An 18682-nucleotide genomic window follows, 5' to 3' on the forward strand; every position below is an offset into this window, starting at 1 on the left:
ACTTAGGATGCTTTAACACGAGTCTTGAATTGACTCAAAGTTACCTTACAATGAATGAGAATTTGATCATTGTCATAATATGTTTTTAACATAGATGTTACAGATTTATTGTATACACAAGACAGTTTAATTAAACAGAAATAAATAAATGGGTGCAGTGCTGAGATGCACACTGTATCATTTGGACTGTAACAAATTATTCTAATTCGATTTTTCGCATATCCGCAAACGAAAGAGGCGAATCGAACCTGAAAGACCAATATTCATCTTTTGAATGAAAGATCCTGAGTAACAAATAAACAGAACAAGTACTTTTCTTTTAACCCTCTTATTAGGCCTGTGGTTAGAATCAATCATCGAGAACACAAAAGGAAGGATGGTGATTGGGGCATGTCTCACCGACAATCTCATAAAGACAGTGAAAGCACAGGAATTTCATTGGACGATCAAAGTTCCGAAGCGAAATGTTGCACGTTGAAGCGGGTTTGTACCACCTAACCCTTGAAGATTAGTTTTATATATTTTTTCTTTTTAAGAAAAAAGAAAAAAATATTTTTTCTATTAACACCCACTTTTTAATTTTGTTGCAATCTATTGGTACTTTGAGACATAGAATGAATTAACAGGGAGGTATTCTTACCAATGAGATTTGAGGACAAATAGGGGCAGCTTATTTAATTCTTGGTCAAGGGCGAACGTCGATTCTTGAAAAAATTATACATTTGATACTCCATGATATATGCGTCCATAATAATTAATATCTACAACACTTTGGCCATCAATGAGTGACTTCCTCTTTAGTTGGGAAACATGGACGAGATTCGGGTTAGATCCAGTATTCTTTGCCAAGATATAAAATAGATCTTTGTGTCGTGACATTTTTTTGGATAAAGTACCTAACAACAATTCAGTTTAGAGTTTAGACTCAAAAGGTTGCTGGGTACTATTATATTTTTCAGGTGTCAATCTTGGTATTCGGAAGCTTAATGGGCTCAACTAATCCAGCTCGAATCGAGTCGGTTCATTAAAAATGCAAAATTATCTCAGTATGAATTTTCTCTATTAATAAGATTCAAATCCAAAATCTTTTGGGTACTATTATAGTTTTTAACATAAATAGACGCAGCCAAAGAGTTAAAATTCGAGACTTCTTACAATTTCTTAGTATATAGTAGATTTTAAAATAATCATGTTAGCTCAAAATAAGATATATTTTCTTATCACAGAACGCCTGAGAGCAATGACATCCTATTAATTTAGGTAATTTTTGGATTATACTAATCTTCATACTTATCATTGATATACACACTGCGAAAATTTTGCTATTATCTTTGAAAGAGCTGGAAGCCTACTGGACGATGGCATTTATATGTCCGGTAATTTGACCTTCATTTTTATCTATAGTTTTCAAGTGTAAGGTTGCAAACAGCGATGGATTGAGCGAGGGGCTGAGAGCGACAGTCGTCCCTCCTAAAATTTTCCCACCTTAAGCAAATTTATAGGTTCTTGAATTTTGATAAAATTCCTTATATTCGCCCCTTAACTCGAAGAAATTATGTCACCATTGACCCCCTTAAGAATCCCGGCCCCCTTAAGTTAAATCCTGGGTCGGTCCATGGTTGCAAATATTCATAAACATTAATTATGTATTTTTCAATGTTCACATACATTATCAGTCGTCAATTGAATATACAATCACAACTATTTCCATCCATCTATATATATATATATATATATAAGTAAAATTCACAGGAGGTCCATAAATGCAATTTAAACATCATTTGACGTCATCAAATGCGCCTCAAATTGATTCTTTAAGATAAAATTATTTCTCATTCTATTGAGAGTTAACTTTTCAAAGAACCCCTAACCTTACTCTCTTACTAAATATAGCCAAAACCTAATCATCGTTAGAAATTAAAGGACATTCTTTCAAAATAAACTTCTCTATAATCACTTTTAAGTTTCATTAATTTTTATTAGAAAATAACTTTTTAAATTTTTAAAAAATAAAAGAAAGAATTGTATAGTTATTGTCAGTGAAATCTCTCTCTAAAAAAGAAGAATATAAATTGACATATTAATATAAAAAAAATAAAAAAAGATAGACGTGGTAATTATTAACAAATTATATATATATATAAAGCAATCTTGCTTAGCGAAGAAAATTGTATCAAATTGTTCTATAAAAAAAATCTACCGAAAAGCTACATCAAATGGAATAATATAATCTTTTTCCATAAAAAAGTAGTATGTAGATTGAAAAATCTACTGTCTATGATATATAGTTTTCACTATAATTTTCAATAATTACTATTAGTAGATGGAACGATTATTCTAAAAAATATTACATGATAAATAAATGTGAAATGGATATTTAATAGTTTAATATATAAAGTAAATTGGCCATATTTTGCTATAATTGTCAGAAACAAATGTCATAATCCATCTACACCTCTAATGAAAAAAATACGAACCTCCTTCGAGTGTTTTCACACGGACGGACACAAAATACACCCTTTCGCTTCTGCCTTCGGTGAACATTACTTTTCCTTCTTCCTCCCTCCTTGCCACTTCCTTGCCACTTCCCGCTCGAAACCCAATTCTCTTACTTGATTGCACCTTCTCCCTCAAGCGCTAACTTCTCCCGCTCTGCCGCTCCCTCCCTCCCTCCCTCTCCGTCCGAAAATGTTAGTTCCCTCCCTTTCTGCTGCATTCCTCTACATCCATTCGCAGCGGCACCCCCCACCACCACCCGCCTTTCCTCTCCCTCCCGTTTATTCCTTCCGCCCATCTGCTCGCACTGCCTTCCACGCAAATTTTCGGCACATCTGGTTGCTTGCATTCCATCCTGCAGCGCTTCTTAAATTGAAGCTTGCCCTTCTCTCTCTCCGGCATTCTCTCCATTACTATTATTCTTCATCCTGTCCCTTTTTTTTCTTCCTTCTAATTTTTTCCCGATGAGTTCCACTCTGTTAGTACAATCATCGCGGTCTCCACGGCGTGATGCTATCGATCTTCTCACCAGACGGGTTTGATATCACTATCAATTGAGTTTGCTCAACGCACATTTTTCTGTTTTATCCCTTGCTTAGCACTAGCTATCTCTTAGGCTCTCACCTTGCTGTTGCTGGTTGTAATCTTCCTCGGTATTTTTGTGGATTAGTTGCTGCTTTAATTTTACTGTCTTGTTGTCTCTTTTTCCTTTGTCTTGGTGTTTTTTCATGTCCTTCCTTGGTTCAGTACGGATATGGCTCTTGTGTCCAGCGTTGCTTAATGAAGCAAGATCAGTACATGCCCAAAAACTCGCACTTAGAAGCCTTGTTATTCCTTTTTATTTTATTTTATTTATTTATTATTATTATTTATGTTTTTTTGGCTCTATAGTGATACAGTAAAGGGGGTTGCCATGAGTCTGGTCCATTCCACTTTGTTAGCAGGATTTCCGAAAAATGGACGCTAGCCGTGCTTGCATACTTGACCTGTTCTGTCGCAAAGTTAATATATATAGACAATGAAAAAAGTTCGTCGTAACAGTTTTGATTTTTTTAGCACTTGCCACCCTTATGTATAATGTGATGACTCTGCCTTTCACGGTGCCACCTTGCCCAAAATTTCGTGGATTAGCTGTTACTCTAATACTAATTAGTAATTTCATAGTCATGTTGCCCTTTCTACCCTATTTCTCCCTCTTATTTGGATAATATATATATATATATATATATACACACATATGTATACGTGCTTATGCTTCAACATTAGTATTTTGTTCATTAGATGGGGCAATAATATATATTTGCTTATTGAAGTTAAATAAATATACAATTCACAGTAAGTGAAACCATTAGTTGCAACTATATCGAACCATTCCGAATTATTCTAGTTTTATCAATTGATTATCTTTTGAAATTTGAAATTATTATTGAAAAATATGTTATTGTCAAGAAGTAAATATAATTTCCAAAAATCAGAATAATTGTCGTGAGAAATGATATATATATCTAAACGAACAAATATATACAATGCAAATGATATGAGCACTATAAAAGAAATTATTGATTATATGTAGAAGTTTCAAAAAATGATGATCCTATAAGAAAAAATAGCGCTATAAATTTAAGCTCCTGGGGCGGATGCCTCCAAAAGAGTAACAGAGGTGTGTGAAGGTAGGCTCAAGCTAACGGGTGAAACACTCCGCCTGGGGAGTATGGTCGCAAGCTAAATGGGTGACTCGAGGACTCCGATCAGATGCAATCAATCAAATGCGTTATTATCGGGAATCGGCCACTCCAGATCAAAGTACTACGGCCCGCTGCAGTAATTAATTGAAGTCGGCATTTTTATTTTCTCGTGTACGTGCATGGTCATGTGTTCCGCCCCTGTCAAAAGGAACACAAAAGTGGAGAGCTTATTCTAGGAGTAAAAGAAGAACTTATTTCATTTCTTGTCGTGATTATGAAGCCTATTGATGGATCAATTGCTCAATCGATCAAACCAAGAAGCTGTAATCTTGAACTTTAGTTACTAGATGAACATATTATTGCACTTTATGTTCATCTTGAGGGTAGTGCTGGAGGTGTAAATCTAATATTTTGGAAATAGATTATTTATATCATTTGGTATATTAGGTAGTTATCATTAAGTATATATTTGATTTGATTTGGATTTATTTAAATATTTATAGGGTATTTTCTTTCCTATTTTAATGGCTCGTTGTGCCGATAAATAGGGAGTCCCTCTATATAATTCCTTGAATTGCCTATTAATAAAGTTGTGTCTTCCTCTATGGTTTTGGTGAATGGCCAACCACGCTTATTCTTTTGTATCTCAATGCTCCTTCTCGTAATTTATATTTTAAAATTTTCAGGAGAAAATCTCGCGGCTCAAATTCATATAAAAAGCTAACGGATCTAGTCATAATTGCTCTCTCTAAATTGAAAATTTTCTTACCGAAAAAAGACGTCTTATTACGAAATTGGAATTAATTTTGGGAAGGCAATCGGCAGACGGTTTCATTTGGAAATTGGTCCCAGTTAACTTGTAAATAGTAAATACAAGTGGTAAGTTCTATATTAGGCCTAACTTGTAAATAGTAATTACGTGTGGGAAGTTCTATGTTAGGTCAAAGGAGTATCAATTCCAATTTAATCACTAAGGTAAGATTGCAATTAATTTTGTGAAGGAAATCGGCAAATTGCTAGGAAAGTATATATAATAAGTAAAGGGTTAATTACATATAAAACAATATGATCTTTATACTTTTTTCTAAATATAGCATGGCTTTTAGAAAATAATACAAAAATACACAACCTTTGCATTTTTTTTAAATATAGCATGACATTTGTAGAATAGCATATAAATGCACGACATTTGCACTTTTTTCTAAATATATCACGACCTTTAAAAAATAGCACATAAGTGCATGACTTTTAGGTTAAGCTGCAATTCTAGCACGTCGTCAATTATCCAATCAAATATAAAGATTACAGTTAGTGGGAGTTAACGGTGCAATGTCGCACAATATGATTGAACAAGTGACACCTGGCACCGTTAGCTCCAAATTAGCTGTTATCGTCCAATCATATTCTATGATGTGACATCGTTAGCTCCACATTAGCTGTCATCGTTACAATTTGACTGAATAATTTACTTTATGTTAAATGCGCAACTAAACCTAAAGGTCGTGCTATATTTAGGAACAAGTGCAAATGTCGTGCCTTTATATGCTGTTCTTCGAAGATCATGCTATATTTAGGAAAAAATACAAAGGTCGTGTCTTTCTTTGCTATTCTCTAAAGGTCATACTATATCTAGGAAAAAGTACAAAGGTCACGCTTTTTAGGTAATTAAGCCATAAGTAAATTGCTAAGAATATCGATTTCCATTTAATCACTATGGTAAGTACAATGTTTTATCAATTTGTAAATAGTAATTCCTTATGGGAAGTTCTGTAATTGATTAATTTATAAATGGTAATCAAGTCCCCATTTAATGAAAATCGGAAACTTGGTACGAAAGTAATTAAGAGGAAAGAGTTCGATTGCAATTAATCAATCCGATTGCATATAATTCATAAAAAAATATGACTGCATATATTTCCATCAAAAAGTTGACTGAAAAGACATTCCATGGAGAGCCAAGAAAGTAATGAAAAAGTTGACATGACAAGCTATTATCGAATGAACGGAAGCCTCTCATTGCTCCCAGACGGTTTCATTTGGAAATTGACCATTCGGATTATTTTATTATATAAGGAAACAAATACATCTTCCAGAAATCAGAATATAATCATTATAAAAAATGAAAATATAATTGCGTTAAAGATATAATGCAAAGGATGCAATGGATCACATTTATAATTTCCATGAAAAACTATAAAGCTATTAGTTCTATGTTTTATGGTCATATAGGAGAAAAAACTTTATACACGATATATGTACTTATACTCGTCAATAACAAAATATAAAAAAGACATGGATAACATAAAAATTGTTTTCGAAATAAAGTTGGTAATTATAAATTTCAATTGTAATTTTGAAATTAAAGTACATTTGATAAATCGGAATTAATAATTAACTTATATAGATTATACATATTAAATGAGAGGTTAGTTGCAAAATCATCATTAAACTAATTAAATTTCTATAATTTTTAATATAAAAAGTTATCAAAAATTATTGTTTGAAACTTGAAATTAATATAATTAAAAGATATTATTGATCTTAATAAAAATTAGTCTTTCAAATAAGAAAATAATTACATTGTAAGAAAGAATACATATATAATATAAATAAATAAATATATATATATATATATATATATATATTAAAATGAACCCGTGCAACGCACGGGTAAAAGCCTAGTATATATGTATGTTGGTCTACATAAAAAGAGAAAATTCCACCTCAATTGATAATACATGGGTAAACTTGAGAATTAAGATTGGAATAGCCAGGATAATTTTTTGCAACGCAAATTTACCCTTTTTCCGTCTAGAATAATAATATCAATATTTATCAATCACCTAAATGAGAATGTTAATTTAGAAGATTAAAAATGATGTAAAGATATGTAAATATTCAAATGGTGTACAAATGCAATTGTCTCGTTCTGATTTAATGGGAGATTTTGTGAAGAAAAATGGACTGGAAATAGGGGACACCATCATACTCTACGAGGACATAAGCCACAATTCCGTGAGTTAATTTCTTACATTTTTCGCAAATTATCAATACCAAATCAAACCGGATATTATATACGTTGTATTTTTCTCCACGTTTTACAAAATTTATATATTTTACTTACAACGTTGTTAGTTTGGATGATTGAAGGATTTATCTTAATGAAAGCTTGATGAAGGTATTTCAACTCTTTCTTATGGTTATATGTAATAGATTGATGAATGATCTATGTTTTTTAATTGACGTTGTAGGATGTTGGCCAGATAATGAAGCTTTAGGACTTTGTGGTCTTCATCGTGGAAGGCATTTTATTTTTGCTGCATAATTCTACTGCATTTTATTTTTTTATGATCTATTTGTATGTTAATTTTCGCTATCTTTGCTGCATAATTTTACTTTCATGAATTTTCCATGCTAGATAAAAACATTTTTTTTTTCCTTCTCACGGCGCACGACTGTGTACATTAGGGGGTCCACTCTCAGTTAACCAGAAAGTTGACCCAACAAATTTTTCTACTCGGATCAAGCTCTAGGACTACATCGATTTAGTGGATAACCAGTAAAGACAGGATTTGATGAGTATGATTTTCCTTTCCATAGTTTTTTTTCTTTGTTTTTTTTTAAGTGTTGGAGCCCTTGTTATCCTACTTAATCTCGGCCTACTTCTCATGCCCTGGTTTTAAAGGTGAAACTTACGAATTCTCTTTCATTTTGATTATCTCAAATGAAACATGCTTTTTATATCTTTTGCATGAAATTCAAAGTCGTAATCACTATGATACTTTCTGCCATCTATTGAAACATTTCCAATAGATGTACTCAAAACCTTACCCGTGTTTTCCTTTAAAACACAAGCAGATCACGAGTTTTCCTCGAAGAATATAATAGGCTTCATCATGGAAGGCATTTTGTTTTTGATTTAGAATTGCAGTTGATTGGTCGTTTTGTACATGAGTTATTTTGTATGTGCATTTCGTTATGGAGTTGACGGATTATTATGGATGATTGCAAGATTTATCGAATATGGTTATGCATTTAACCAAACCGAAAAAAATCGAATTTTATGGTTTGATTTTATTTTTAAAAAATATGGTTTGGCTATGGATATGGTTGTCAATTTTCATAAAACTTGTATTCATGGTTTGGTTACGGTTTAAGCAAAAAACTGCACCAAACCGAAACCGAGCACCCCCTACTGACACGTGGACTCGGGTCCTCTTTATACTTGTTCAAAATCTCGACGACAGCACCGAGCCCTGATAAGTTGGCAATCGGGCACGACCCTTGGTGGTAAAATGTGGCTCAGCTTAAATACCACCACGATTTACCTACCGTTGCCGGAGCTTTTAACGGTTTAGGAGTACCCATCAGAATTGGGCCGTGAGATTTTCATTGGGCCTGAAAACACAGGACAGGACTCGGGCCTAGGGCTCAGCTCCTTCTTTCCGTTCATCATCTTCACCACTCATCGATTCAAGCAGTCTTCCTTTCGTCGCGATATCCCTGCGTCGTCGACGATTCTTTCCTGCCTTGCAAGAATCACGGTAAGCTTCTGCTTCTTCTTCTTCGGATTCCAAGACGCCGCAGGTTAGTTCAGAGTTAGTGTTCTCTGATTTGGGGCCGGGTTCTTAAATTTGGCGTTCGACCCGTGGCTCGCAGCTCGAATCGTGGTCCCTAGGGGGTTTCATGATCTGGGAACAGAAAAATTTCTGGTTTCGTACCTCTACGAGCTGATCAAGTAGGAATATATAATTTGCTCGGGTGTCTGTTGGTGTTCTTCTGCGTAGATTTAGAGAATTTTTCCAATTTCAGTTGGTAGGCTCATGGGTTTCAGCTCAATTGAAGGTTAGGGATAAAACTAAGCTGGACATAGCTCGGTTGCGAAGGCAATTGTCAGTTATCGTATTTTTGCTTTCTGTGTACTTATTCAAATCGTGGCTACTTCTGGAGTTTCATTGGTGAATTGTGTCGATTTGGTTAACGAAATAGGAGGTGAAATTAATGCCTAAGAAGTTTGGTTATTAACTGATGGCAAATAGGATCTACCAAAGCATTTGGGGAACTAATGGATGAGCGAAAACAGTTTTCTGTTGGAACTAATAGGAACCAACAGTTCTATGTTCACTATCTTAGGGTGCCTCCCAGGGACTTCTGATGAACCGGCAAACTGAATTCCCCGTCTCTCCCCCTGAGCTGCGTATCTCAGTATTGTAGTCTCTGAGCGAGTGCTTGCACGTCTTATTTCGAAATTTACTATGGAATTTTTTGAAAAACCAGCTGTTTGTTTTTGTTCAGTTAGCCTTTCTTCATGATTGTCTGGAAAATTTTTCCTGTTTGGTTCGTTAGCTGAGAGAAAGATTGGGAAAATGATGGTGAGAGAATGATTTGACCTAATTAATGCCTTCCGTTGTGTGAAAAAGTCGTGCCCTTGTACTCTTGCTAAGATGAACTTGTATTTGTGTGTGTGCTTTGGGATTCGAGTCATTACATGTAATATATTCTTTGTTGTTATTAGTATGTTCTAGCACATTAACACGCCGCTTTGAGTTCCTCTTGGTTTGGCAGTCTTAAATACTTTGTGTCTCATTTATATATTCTGAGTGGCCTTTGCTTATTTTCCTATTGACCAATTACAGTGACTTATTCTCTCTTTTTCTAATTGCAGCTTTTAGAGTAGAGCAATGGAGGATGATGCCAATGTAAGTAATGTGACAGATTCATTATAATTTTTACGCCATTCTCGATGAACTATTCCACTATATGATGTTCTTGCAAAAACATTGTATTAATGTTAATGTTATATTCTAGTGTCAAAATTTTCTGTGTATGTTTTGTCCATTGTTTTATGACAAACTAACTTTACCGAGGATCTGGTCTGCTTAAACTGGTTTTGTTTTACCTGATTGTATATGTATATTTTTATTGTATGCTGCGTGTAGATGATTCATACAGGTTTCATGAATTGCTTGTAGCACTTGAACTTACCTGGATCTTGATTTACAGGCTACCAAGAATGAGGAAGAGGAATTCAACACAGGTCCACTCTCTGTATTGATGATGAGTGTTAGGAGCAATACTCAGGTAGAGTACTTTAATTGCTCAAGTGTTCATCCTCAAGTCCTTCAGTGTTGGCAGTTCTAATATGGAGCGATTGTGCAGAAGGGCCTTAATATGGTTTGTGCAAATAAGATTTAGCTCACAGTTAACCTGATTACTATATGAGACTGTTGCTTTATGGATATACTTGAGTTTACTGATTATGAAAAGAACGTAACATGAGTTTGAGATTTCCTTGCAGCCATTTGATTTTTTGTCGGCTCTGCTCGACTGCCTTGCGTGGAAAATTCATATCTTGTTAATTTTGTTCGTGTTGCCACCATCATTTATGTGTCGATGTTACTGCATCTGGCAGGTGCTGATTAACTGCAGGAACAACCGGAAGCTTTTGGGACGCGTGAGGGCTTTTGATCGTCACTGCAACATGGTTCTTGAGAATGTTCGGGAGATGTGGACCGAGGTAAATAATTTTTTTGCCTGCATATGGTCCCTTGTTGAGAGTACTCGTGATGACTTTTTCTACTTCCAATTTCATCTCATCAGATTAAATCTCTGTCCAGCGCTATCAAAAGTGCTCGCCTCGGCACTTAGGCGCATCAGGCGAGGCGCACCAAGGCCCCAGTGTCTTGGATGCGCTTGTGTGCTTTTTTGTCGAGGCCCAGGCGTGCGCTTTTTGTGCCTGATTAAAATTTTGTGCCAGACCACCTTTTTGGGCTTTCTTTCTTTATTAGTGGGCCGGCCCACATATTATAGGTTTATAACATAAAAAATAACTTTTAAAAAAGAAAATGTTAGGGCAATAATTAGGAAATTTTAATGATGAGGATTGAGGACTCCGAGGATGAGGCTAGAGCTCTATTGACTAGGGGAATCACAATGTAAACTATTTAGAAGACTTACGTTTTGATTTGAGAGTCAAGTTAGCTTTTAAAAAATCTTGGGGTGTTGTGTCTCTTTAATTTGGATAATTGGATTCATGATATGCAAGACTCTGATTTGCTATAGTATTGATCTTCTTATTGCTGGTACATGCTATATTGCTTATGCATGATTTTTATTGTTTTAGATTGAGAATGACATAGCTACAATGCACAGGTAATATATTTAGTAGGGCGCACCTTAGTTTAGTTAGGCGCGCACTTTTTCTTGCACCTTGTGCCTTGAGTGCGTGTAACGCTTTTGACAACCTTGCTCTGTCCATGGCAGGTACCTAAAACTGGAAAGGGCAAGAAGAAAGCACTCCCCGTGAACAAAGATAGGTTCATAAGCAAGATGTTCCTACGAGGAGATTCTGTTATCATCGTACTTAGGAACCCGAAGTGACTTGCAAGTGATCTCCCTTTTTTTTTTTTTTCATTCGGCGAGTAGATGTTTAGATACTGAGACTTTTGTTGCTCAAGGATCTGTAGTAGGCTTTTGCCTTATTGTCAGTTAACTCTGTACCTGCTTAATATGGTCAGATCATACTATACTATCTAGTAAAGATGTAGTATTTGCCTTGTTTCACTATGGCTTAATATACATCTTCTATCTTGTTATTGTCTTGTCCGGCTTCCAATCTGAGTGCCTTTAATTCAATCCACGCTTGTTGTCGATTTAATTCCCGAGTAAACCTATTCACTGTATAGATATAAAAGCAACTGAAGAAGATGGGTGGACATGAGGTCGAGAGGTTTAATCCTCACCGTGGTTCTTCCAAGCTCGAATTGCAATTACAACCAAACTCGTATATGTTGGTTAGGAATGGAAAGGGCTCGAATTGGAACTACAACCAAACTCCTATATGTTGGTCAGGAATGGAAAGTACATACGGTCGCTTGTTGTCGGAGCGGAGTGCATTATGTAAGTTGGCAAAGACTAGTGGGATCAATTCGTTAGCCAGAAGAGAAGCAATTCGGCTGATAAACGCCTAACAGTCGGCTCATCCATCAAAACCCGAAAGAAATTTTGACAGATAACTCTCGACTTGTCTATCAAGCCTGAGTAAAATAAAATAAGCGTCAATATACACATATTGGCGTGAAAGGTGCAAAATAGTCACAATGCAAAAGTTTTAGGGAGCAAAATCAAATTTGTCAAAATCTTTCCCCTGGACTATTTGCAAAGGCCTCTCTATTCGGTTTCGTCTTCGTTTCACTCTTCAGTTCCTCTTCTTCTTCCTCCTCCTCCTTCATCAGCGCTTTATCCGAAGCTCGGAGAATGGCTTCCCTCTGTGGTTCAGTTTCGGCGGCAGCTTCCACTTCCTTTGCTCCCAGCTCCAAATCCCGAGCTTTCAAGATGCTTTCTTCTGCTACCGTCTCTCCTCGCCGTTCAAGGTACCGACTGCATTCTCACCTCGAAGAATTCGTCCCCGTAACCTCATGTTCGTGCAAATTATTCTCTCTGTGGATTAAACTTGGAAAATTTAAGCTTTTTTTTTTTTTTCTGTTATCAATGGATGATAATTTCTTTGAGAGTGAGAAGCGTTCATCAGTGATTGATCAGTGTTTTTACGAGTATCAAAACTTGCGTATCAGTGATTTGAACTTGCGAATTGCTTCACAATGGATACATGGTGTCCATTGCAGGTGGTGCATATTATTTCTGCTTTGCTCAATTTCGTTTCCTTCTTAAATTTTCTCTTACAGAATTTGTATTGTTTTAGGGTTGTTTCAGCATTGGGGAGCAAGGAGTCGCCTTACAATACCATTGCACCAGGTATGATTAACTTCCGTGGCCCTTCTTCTCTGTGGGGTCTGTTTGTCTGTGTTTTGGTTATGTTGGCTGCGAGGATTCTTTGGCACTATGCCCCTTCAATGCCCTTAAGCTTAGTGACAACTGCATTGCAGACTTTATTTTCACGTGTTGATAGTTGTTGATGCTTGTTATATGTAAAACTTACTTACCGGACCGAATGGTTACTGTTGTTCTCTGGTGTAGTGAGATATTCTATGACTCGAGAGACATAAGGTTTCTTAAGATCCCTATTCATCAGTGTGTATTTCATCATGCAAGTAAAGAATTCTGTGGACGAAATTTAAAAATTTTAAATGATGCCGTATTTGCACAAATTAAAGTGATGATATTTGCCTGAATGCAAATTGAGTATTGGTTGGCTATTGCTGTTTCAGGGCCGTCTCGTAAAACATATGGACTACCTCAGAAGTTTGATAGGAAGGATTTTGGTGATTCCAGTCTGAGGTGAGCAGCCATGTCCCTTTTGCTTCAGTGTTTGAACATGATTGGGTCAACCTTTCTTGACATCATGTTCATACTCTACGGATTCATATAAGTTTTCATAATTAATGGTAATGATGCATTGTACTGTACCAAGAAGGTTTTAACTTGTCTGCGAGAATGCAGTAATTGTTGGAAAGAGAAAAGGAATACCTAGCCTTTGGCTTGATCCATGTGTCCCTATCTGCCTTTTCAGTTCATGGATTAAGGAAGCTCCGCAAAAACTCTATTTGACTTGACCATTCTGTGAAGTTCTTCCACACCCACCCCCCCCGGATAAGTTGCCTTGCCAAGGGCTACACATGCAAGGGTCAATTCAAACCCATGACCTCATGGAGTACCGCCAAGGCGTACAACAACCTATCCGTTTGCTTAAATCTCGGCACCTTTCCCACCTTTTTTCTTAAAAATAATTAGCAGCTTTCCTACATAGGTTTTCTCAGTAGGATTATCTAGTGATCCTGTTTCAGATTTTACTATCATTGATTTCCACTGGTAGTCCTGTTTCTGATTTTACTATCATGATGGTAATCTTTTGGATCTACTGCTCTGCTTAGACCAGGATCTAGTCTTAGCTCCATTAAATTTTTTATGTGAAATTTGTTTGAAGATTAAAGAGCATGTCTGGCTACTTATTACTATTAAGGTGCAAGTGGGAAGAGATTTGGATCTTCTATTGGCATGAAAACTCAGCTCGACCAATTATTATGCTCTTGACAGTTGACATTTCTCTATTTTTCTAGTATTCCAGTATCAATTCTGTTTTGCACGGAGAGTTTGTGGATGTAGTATACTGTACACATGCATGCGATATATTAAGGGATCATTCAGTGAAATTTTTGTGTCTGAGTTGCTTATACTGGATTTTACTTTTGAGTAATTGACCCTTGCGGACTTTCTATATTCAGTTGTTACTCTTATTGAACCTTGTCAAAGGAGAGAGGAAAAGGCGAAGAGTGTAACTGGGTTTTCAGCCTCTCCATGGTGCAATTTGGCATATTTATTACTTGCTATTTTTTTTTTATCCGCAGTGATGGTACAATTGTAGCTAAAAAGGGAAATCCTCCGATCATGCCAGCAGTCATGACTCCAGGAGGACAATTGGACCTGTCGTCAGTGTTATTCCGGAATCGCATCATTTTTGTTGGGCAGCCAGTCAACTCTCAGGTGGCTCAGCGGGTCATATCACAGCTTGTAACCCTTGCAACCATCGATGAAGATGCTGATATTTTGGTCGGGCTGTTAATTCTTTTTTAATTCTACCTTGCAGCCTGCAAAGCAAACTTTCAATCTGATTGTACAGTACTTCTTGGTTTTCAGATGTATATAAACTGCCCAGGTGGAAGCACCTATTCGGTGCTGGCAATTTATGATTGCATGTCATGGGTAAGGTTTTTTTATCAGTCCTAATATCAGAAGCCTTTCTGCATATTCTTCTGAGATAAGACCTTTTAAGAAGAGAATGCCATTACATAATATGGAAACCGAGCAACAATATCAACAATTTCTGTTATGGTAAAAATAAATAGTTCTAGAGATAGATTTATGCATGTTATTGTAGAGACGAGAATTACTTGGAAATGAAAATGATATTGCTAAGACGTCAAGAAAATGATAGTGGAGTACTCTCACCTCCAATATACAGATTAAGCCAAAGGTAGGCACAGTATGCTTCGGAGTTGCAGCAAGCCAAGGAGCTCTTCTCCTTGCTGGTGGAGAAAAGGGAATGCGTTATGCAATGCCAAATGCCAGAATTATGATACATCAGCCACAGAGTGGATGTGGGGTATGGATTTTTATCTTGAGTATTGTTCCATCTTTCAATGCTATAAATAGAGCGAAGCCCTTCTGTCCCCTCTTTAGTCCATTTCTCTCTCTCTTTTTGTTTGTTTTTTATTTTTTATTATGTATGTCAAAGAAAGGAAGATGCCCCTGAAAATATTGAAAGTTCTGGATCTCCATTGACAGACTCCTCCGCTTTCCATATGTTAATGGCATTAAAAGTGTGTAGATATTTGATTTAGCCAAAACTGTCTTACTTTAAAGCAAGCTTTGACTGTTATTGGCAGCAATGATTTTATTAGTTATACTATATATATTTTTTGGCATCACATCTACCAATTGTGACGTCAACATCCTTGTGTTTGCATGAATTAGGGTGCATATCTATGGACTGATACTTAAGTGAAGAATGGGATTTTGCTCGTCTTCTTGCAGGGCCATGTGGAGGATGTGAGGCGCCAAGTGAATGAAGCAGTTCAATCTCGCCATGTCAGTCTCTTTACTCTGGTTTTGTGAATATTGTCAGTGTGTTTCTCTCCCATTCACCAAAAGGAAACAAACCGCATACCTATGATCTCCAGTTAATTGATTAACAGAAATCGGTCTGTTGAATCCGAAAACATAGCTTGCCAAAATCATTCTCATCTTTATGCCGACTTCGGTGCAGAAAATTGACAAGATGTACGCTGCTTTCACTGGCCAACCCCTTGAGAAGGTGCAACAGTACACAGAAAGGGATCGTTTCTTATCGGTTTCCGAGGTAATTTTCCTCGACTCTGTTCTGACGCTGTTACGTGCCACACTTGAGAATATCAAACAGCAGCGGATCATTTTTTCCAAGGAGGACTGCTTGATCATCAATAATACAAGTCATAAATTGCTAAATAAGTGTTGGACCTCATTGTATAAGCATTAGCAGGCTGATATTCTTATAGTGCATATTGGTTGTCTAGAATTTTCAACTTCTGCAGTCTTTGTTCTTTCATACATAAAAAACCTAGGCATGAAGCCCCAACTATATGTTCCTTCTTCTCAATACTTTTGATGCCACAGATTATAGGATATGGAAGAGTTTTTTCTTTTTTTTTTTTTAATATCTGTCCTGGCTTTATGATGATACTTTCAGGCCCTTGACCAAGCCATCTTCATCTATTCTTGCAGGCTCTGGAGTTTGGGCTCATAGATGGAGTCCTCGAAACAGAGTATTGAAGTGGCCAAATTTCTTTTGGGCAATTGCTCCGAGCTTCAATATAGCACGAACTTGGTGTTGCACTAAGAAAGGAGGAAAAGTGTAAATTAGGTCAGAATTTGAGCCTGAAACCATTTAGGTTATGCCAGTTTAATTTTGAACCTCTTGTTCCCATTTTTCACGCTTTGTTTAATTGTGATGAGAAGGCATGACACTGTCATGTCTGGTATAATTTTTATTTTCTATTCGGTTCGGAATTAGACTCCAAGTGGAGTTGTAATTCTATATTTACATTGAATTCGCAATGAAGTTTTTGGCGAATTCAAATCTTAAAAGCCATTTTGTGTTATTGGTGAAGAATTAGTATTTTCAAGTATTATTTCTTTTGCAACTTATTATATCATGTGGGAAATTCTAAGTTCATCCAAGTCAGTATATTATAATTATATAAAAGTCAAGAGAGCATGAGGAGTGTACCACTAGGTCAAATTATGAAATCTTCTCTCCAAGATGAATTAATTATATTGGAGATTCTACGACGGTTGGTTACAAAAAATAATAATCACGGTTTTTTTTCTCTTATCCGTTAGATTCTCTTATATAAGATTCTAGCTATATGTGTTTAATTTTTTTTTTTAATCTCAAGATTTACTGCTTATAGTTTGGATATCGATCTTCTCGGCGACGCATCTTCTCGTTGACGCTCGATCTTGCTCGTGAACTAGCCAGTTTTGCTTCGATATTAAATCGAATTGAAATGCATCAGTTCCATCAAATGAAAAATAATTTAATCACTTAAAAAAAATAGTAAACAAACACCAAACAAATACTAGAAAGCCTCTTCTGTTTGTACACGCTGAATTGAACAACCAAATCCCCAAATTGAAAGAAAATTCAATCTTGTCAATCCCTAAAATTGAAAGAAAAATTCAACCTTGTTGACGCTCAACACTGCCCCTCGATGGTTCGCCTTACCCCGGTTTTGTTGCTAGCTTGCTCCAAGTCCGACTCTTCCCCTTCCTTTCCCTTGCCTCCAGGCCTCATAGTTCGGTAAAGTCTACTCTGGGGTAAGCTTGAGGTTGTGGAGTTGCTTGAATTGAGCTTTCCCTAGCAGACTTTACCAAACTGTGAGGCCGGGAGGGAAATGAGAGGAAGAGAAGGAATCGGGCTCAAAGTCGGCTGGCGGCAGATTCGGGGTAGGGCGGCAGATTGAGGGGCGGTGCCGAGCGTCGACAAGATTGAATTTTTCTTTTAGTTTTAGGGATTTAACGCGATTAAAATTTTCTTTTAATTTGGGGGATTTAGTTTTTATTAAATTGGGAGTGTATGAACAACATATGATTTTTATTTTATTTTTTTAGTGTTTGATTATTTTTTCTTTTCTTAATTAATTAAATTATTTTTTATTTGATTGGTTCGTTCACGGGCGAAACCAAGCGTCAATGAAAAGATACCTGGTTGAAAATATCAATAGTCAAATTATGATGGGTGAATTTTAAGATAAAAAAGTCTAGGACACGTGTACAGCTAAAATCTTAAGTAAGTGGATCTAACAGATAGAAAAAAACAATCGTGGTGGTTGTTTTTGCTACTAACCATGATAGAATCATATAGATAGAATCATATAGATAAGATGGTTATCAAATCTTATCAAAAACCGTATTAGAAAAATGAAAATTGAATCAAAACTTTTCTTCTGACTTTTGCATTAGTATAGATATATTTTATTGTACCAGAAAAATATTACAAAAATGTGAAATGTAAAGAATATGGAAAACTAGGTTTCTTATGGTCCTCACTCTTAATCATGATGCCAATACACGAAACTCTTGGTAGTCTAATTATATGATTTTGTTTCACCAAAAAAAATGTATATATATATATATATATATATTCGTAACAATTGAAAACGGGTCCGCCCTATGTTATCAAACCGATCCAAAATGTGTACCATAACAAATTAAAACGAGTTTGTCCTAAGGAGGCAGAGAGTGGGGACATTTTCCCAACTCTCAGCTCCTCTTTTCTTTTATTTTTTAAAATTTTTAAAATTTTCATTTTTTAAAATTTGCCCCATTTTCTTTTATGTTATCAAACCGATCGAAAACGTGTATCACGTAATTCAATCGACACATTATGTCTTTTTCAATGATTTTAGATCCGACTCCATTGAGATCTCACGTAATCCGATCGACGCATTACGCAAAACTATTCAATCAATAGATCGAAAGTTATACCTTTTTAATATTTTCGAATC

At 35.9% G+C, this 18682-nt stretch overlaps 2 protein-coding genes across 4 annotated transcripts; both read left to right on the top strand.

Moving 5' to 3' along the window:
• Positions 1–8598: 8598 nt before the first annotated feature.
• LOC116198195 (small nuclear ribonucleoprotein Sm D2-like) lies at positions 8599–11782 on the top strand. 2 transcript variants are annotated; one of them, XM_031528549.1, is made up of 5 exons: positions 8599–8725; positions 9847–9880; positions 10185–10262; positions 10594–10698; positions 11445–11782. In XM_031528549.1, exons 2-5 carry the CDS (start codon positions 9863–9865, stop codon positions 11559–11561), a joined length of 318 nt encoding a protein of 105 aa, XP_031384409.1. In that variant the 5' UTR covers positions 8599–8725; positions 9847–9862; the 3' UTR covers positions 11562–11782. The 2 variants fall into 2 exon arrangements, with proteins under 2 accessions (XP_031384409.1, XP_031384410.1); XM_031528550.1 differs by lacking the exon at positions 8599–8725 and adding an exon at positions 8739–8768.
• Positions 11783–12353: 571 nt separating this feature from the next.
• LOC116197614 (ATP-dependent Clp protease proteolytic subunit 6, chloroplastic-like) lies at positions 12354–16782 on the top strand. Of its 2 annotated transcripts, XM_031527792.1 has the most exons (9): positions 12357–12553; positions 12883–12935; positions 13349–13418; positions 14486–14687; positions 14775–14840; positions 15100–15240; positions 15672–15725; positions 15904–15996; positions 16398–16782. In XM_031527792.1, the coding sequence occupies exons 1-9, from the start codon at positions 12438–12440 to the stop codon at positions 16443–16445; spliced, it is 843 nt and encodes a 280-aa protein (XP_031383652.1). In that variant the 5' UTR covers positions 12357–12437; the 3' UTR covers positions 16446–16782. The 2 variants fall into 2 exon arrangements, with proteins under 2 accessions (XP_031383653.1, XP_031383652.1); XM_031527793.1 differs by lacking the exons at positions 15904–15996; positions 16398–16782 and having other exon boundaries at positions 12354–12553; positions 15612–15718.
• Positions 16783–18682: the final 1900 nt, after the last annotated feature.

Source organism: Punica granatum, chromosome 2, assembly GCF_007655135.1.
Source record: "Punica granatum isolate Tunisia-2019 chromosome 2, ASM765513v2, whole genome shotgun sequence".
Taxonomy (NCBI): Eukaryota; Viridiplantae; Streptophyta; class Magnoliopsida; order Myrtales; family Lythraceae; genus Punica; species Punica granatum.